Source organism: Arachis ipaensis, chromosome B07, assembly GCF_000816755.2.
Source record: "Arachis ipaensis cultivar K30076 chromosome B07, Araip1.1, whole genome shotgun sequence".
Lineage (NCBI taxonomy): Eukaryota > Viridiplantae > Streptophyta > Magnoliopsida > Fabales > Fabaceae > Arachis > Arachis ipaensis.
The window spans coordinates 125,934,960-125,939,936 of record NC_029791.2 but is presented as its reverse complement, the minus strand read 5'-3'; the positions used below and the strand labels follow the sequence as shown (position 1 = coordinate 125,939,936).

At 34.2% G+C, this 4,977-nt stretch overlaps 1 protein-coding gene across 1 annotated transcript; it reads left to right on the top strand.

The window, feature by feature from the left end:
• LOC107606381 (pumilio homolog 12-like) lies at nucleotides 44-3,685 on the top strand. The gene is made up of 5 exons (XM_016308448.2): nucleotides 44-1,099; nucleotides 1,194-1,356; nucleotides 2,243-2,406; nucleotides 2,512-2,770; nucleotides 3,218-3,685. Exons 1-5 carry the CDS (start codon nucleotides 162-164, stop codon nucleotides 3,356-3,358), a joined length of 1,665 nt encoding a protein of 554 aa, XP_016163934.1. The 5' UTR covers nucleotides 44-161; the 3' UTR covers nucleotides 3,359-3,685.

Genomic DNA, 4,977 nt, shown 5'->3' with positions numbered 1-4,977 from the left:
ATTTTTATTTATTAATTATAAATAAAAACCCTTAATTTCTCACTTAAAACCCCCCTTTGTTCACACTATAAAACCCCAACCCTCTCTAACTCTCGCTCTCGCTCTCGCTCTCACTGCTTCTTGGATTTTTGATCACACTCCCATCGTCGGCGAGTTTTCCGATGTCGAGTCAAACTTCCTCTGCTTTTCTCGACGACGAACTTTCTGAAGCCTCGTTGCTGTCGTCGTTCCCGTTTTCTCAGCCACCGAACTCCCCTTATCAGCCGAACCAAAACCCCTATGAGGTTCAAACCCTAGAGGACGCTTTTGATCGTCTTTCTGTCTCCCCTTTCAGCTTCAACAATCTCCCGCCATCTCTTCCTTTCGATCATCGCGATGGTTTCAACGCCGTTACAAAAACCGAGCCTTTTGATCGCCGTGGCCATCAACACCTTCAAAGCTCCAATCTTGTGGGCCAAATTCAAGAGACACATGGCGGCTCCATCAACAACACGAGAGCTGCTGCCAATGCTGCCTTGGTGACACCGGAGAATAATCCTCCGGAGGGACACGACGGCGACGGTGGAAACTCGAACGGCATTTGGCCCGGTTCTTCCAATAGAACAATCGGTGCTTCAAGCAGGTCGTACAGCTCTTCAATGAATGATTTTTTCACGAGTGGATACAGTAGCAGGGGTTTTCCGAGTGTGCCGTTTTCGAATGGGGCTGTTGATCAATTTCATCAACGAAATTCGGGTGTAGGAGGTGGTTCGAGTTTTCCGGTGGCGGCGGGGTTGAATAATATTAATAATAACAACAATAGCGTTGGAGGGCGTTCTTATCTGTTCCATGATTTGCGAGGAAAGGTTGTGATGATGGCTAAGGATCAGAACGGAAGCAGGATTTTGCGGCAGAAGTTGGAAAGATTGACCCCTCAGGAGGTTTCTTTGGCGTTCTTGGAGATGATAAATCATTTTGCTGAGTTGATGGTTGATCCTTGTGGGAGCAAAGTTGTTCATGATATTCTTAAACTTATCAGGGAACAACAGAGGACCCTCATCATCATGATGATAACCAAAATTAATTTACAGCTTGTTGAAATATGCCTTAACCCTCATGGGTACTGAATCTTGGTTTCTTTTATCACTTTTTCTTTTTTAAATGTATCATTATATATATGTGAAGAAGTGCTTTTCTTTTTCTCCTACTGCCAGGTCCTGCACTGTTGAGAAATTATTGGAACATGTTACCAACCAGGAGCAACGAGCCCTTATTGTGAGAGGTTTAAGACCTGGTGCTGTTTCATTGGCTACTGATACACATGGTCATAGGGTACTTATGTATTGTCTTAAGCATTTCTCTCATGAAGAGAGTAAGGTAATGTTTGTTTGATTATTTTTATTTGTTGTCGACTTTAATATTTGGTTTCATGCTTTCAACTTTTAGGTAGTTATATCCATCTGAGTTTAGAATTTTTTTTTTCTTTTATTTGTCACATCAAATAAGCATGCATGTTGTTGCTTTTAACATTTTCTGATTCGTGTGGCATTTGCACATTATTGCATTGATATCTTCTGATGAAAATTCTGTATACAAGTCTGAAAAAAATGTGGATGGTTTTATACTTGTATTTGAAAATAGTAAAATTTCATGTGCATTCTGCCTCAAATTGACTAAGTTTTTACCACTTTGATCCCAAATAATTTTACCTATGAGTTAAATTTGAGTGAGATAAAAACAGTAGCTCCTTGATATATTGGAACTGTGCAAATATTTCTTCTTTGTGTTGCTTAATATATTGGACTTGACTTCTATATATGTGATTTGGGTTGAAACTTATTTTCTTGGTTTACGGAAGTGCTGTTTACCTGTCATGATTTAAACATTCCAGAAATTATTATTGCATACTAATTCTTTCTTAATTTTCTCTATCCACATTTGGTAGGTTTTGATTAAATTTCTTCATACAAAAGAAGTCCATTGTTGATTTACCATACTGGACTGTATAACATTAACATATAATCAACATATAATCAAACATATATAGTTTACCTTCAATTTTAATTTTTTCATTCTTTTACCTTTATTGCTCTTCTTGCTTAATCCATTATTCCACTTATATATTAACTTATTTATTACTTTTATTTTGGGGTAGATGAAATCAATGTGATTATTTGGATCATTAGGCCTGGTTTGTCAAATTACATTCTTTTGTTTTTCTTGGCTTCATTATGTTGATCTGATTGTGGAATTTCATTCACAGTATCTTCTAAGCGCACTTGCAAATCACCTCTTTGGGATCGCAACAGATAAGACCGGTTGTTGTGTGATACAAGAATGTGTAAAATATGCCCAGGGACAACTGAAACTGCAACTAATTGCTGAGATTATATTGAATGCTCAACAACTATCCGAAGACTCTTACGGGTTTATATCTACTGAGCACTACAAAAAATTCTCTTTCATAACAAATGTAGAAATTAACGCTATACTTATATTTTTATCCTGTACGTTTGTTTCCTTGTGTGGCAGTAACTATGTTGTACAACATTTATTGGGTTTGCAAATACCAGCAGTGACAGAAAGTCTAATGAGACAGCTTGAAGGGTCATTCTTTTATCTTTCATGCAATAAATATGGAAGTAATGTTGTGGAGAAGTTCTTTCAGTGCTCGGAAGAACAGAATGCGGCACGTATTACTGTGGAGTTGCTCTGCCACCCAAATGTAGCAATGCTTCTTGTAGATCCCTATGGAAATTATGTTATACAATCGGCTCTGGTGATGTCCAAGGTTAGTGCACACTACTAATTATGATTTAGCCACTTGGGCCAACTATCAAAAAGTATAATTGCACTTATAGCTTTAGTGGGCTTGGTTTCTTTATTCGGTGTATAACTGTATATGCTAAAATAATAGCTTATGATAGAGAATAGATTCTTCTCTGTTCACATCCATGCAAAATGGTTACTGATTAAATAGTATTATATGTGAAACCAAAGTGAATGTTAAGGATGATTATTATAAAGAAATACATAAAATAATGAGCAGAGTCAAGGCTTTTTATTATAATCTTAAGTCTAGGAAGTGTTATAATATTAAAAAAGAAAAACATTATTCTTTTAGCTGCTGCCTCCTTGTTTTGGAATTTGGATATTAAAAAATGTGTAGGAAACATGGATTATTGGTACTGGCATGGAGCGATAATTTTGTTGATTTCTATGTAATTGTTTAAAGCAGGATCCTATTAGAAGTTCCATATTGCTGCTGATCCAACAGAATTATCCAATGATGCGTAGCAATGTCTATGGCCAAAAGATTCTTGAGAGGTTTGACAGAGGCAAAATACGCACACACAATAAACATCACACCTATGAGTAGATTTTTTCGTATTTAACTCCTTTTAGATATCTCCTTCCTCTCCGTCCCATTACTCCCATACTACATAGCAATGTTGTTGTCTTTAATTTTTCTGTATCCGAAATATATAAAACATTGATGCTTAGTTTTAGTTTGTGTTTGTTTGTAGTTGTGTGTTGATAGTCTGTTCGTGTTTTTTTAGTTAGCTGGCATGGGGTGGAAGATCTTTTTGTATAGGAGCTAACTGTCATTGGTGGTATAGACTCTGATATTCTAAATGTGTGTATTGCTATAGAGATTTTGCTATGTATTTTTGTGTCAAATAAAGGGATCGTTTTCTTTTTCTCCCATCTAGCTTTTGAAACATTTTCTTAGCTTTAACATGTGGGTATGATTATATTATGTTGCAATATATTTATGATTGTGATGTATGGTTCTCTTATATTGCAAACTTTACTATGTAATTTCTCGAATTGGAGTCACTTTCACGAAGATAATGGCTATAATTTCTGACCGCGATATATATCATGACATTGTTCTCGATATATATCATGAATTAATTAGTTTAGTTAAGGAGGAATTTTCTGTAATTTGTTCATGCCATTTTTGTTTTTTTTTTTTTCAAGGTAAGAATATATTTCATTAAAATATTAAATAATGAAACATAGAAGTCCAAGTCAGGACAGAACAATTTAACAGTGGGGATCCCACAAGGACACACTTGATGAATCATTAATGGTGTAAAAAGAATAAAATAGGAATCATCTAATTTGTTCATGCCATTACACAGTGCAAAATTTGAGAATTTATTCTAGTTATACCATATTACCATTCCTTTCTAGTATAGTTGAAGTCTTGAAGAGAGGAATGGTTGCATAAAAAGGTAATTTGCTTTAAAAAAATTATATGTTATTATTTATTCATTACGAAGTAGTGATTACAGATTTACAGTTGCCATTTGATGATTCTTTTTTTTCCTCTCACCAACCCTTTTCAGTTTTCACACTGGTAAGCGGTAATCTTCTTCTTCCTTTTGTTTTTCTTTCTTCTTTCCTCTTTCTTGTTCTTTTTTTTTTCTCTCGAAATTTATATGCTTTCTTATATTAGTAAAACTAAATCAGAACAAAATTGCTAATGGGAGAACGTCTCCTACTTCTTAATTTTAGATATTAATGATCAAAATCAATTAAATTTTATGTCTCTAAAACAGCAAAAAAATAGATGCGGTAAACACGCTAGTTATTATAAAATTATGAGTAAATAGTAATTAAGAATGTTCTAATATATTGTACAGAAAACTGTTAGCACCAAAAAAGTCTAATATAATTCTATACAATAATAAATATCCAAAATTATCCTTATAAATTATTAACACCAAAAAAATAATTATTCTTTATTATATATATGTTTATTATAGTCTTTTTTTACTTTTTAAAAGCTATTTTACCAAACACAATTATGGTGTTTGTGCTTATCGAAAACCAATTTTAGTTTGATTTTACAACTTTTATAAGCTACTTTCGAAAAGTAAAAGTTTTACCAAATCAAGTCTTAGTTTAATTTCTACAGCCACAACATATTTTAGGAAGAGTTTCAAGTGTACTAGGTAGGTATACCGGTGTTTCAGTTGTTTTAACCGC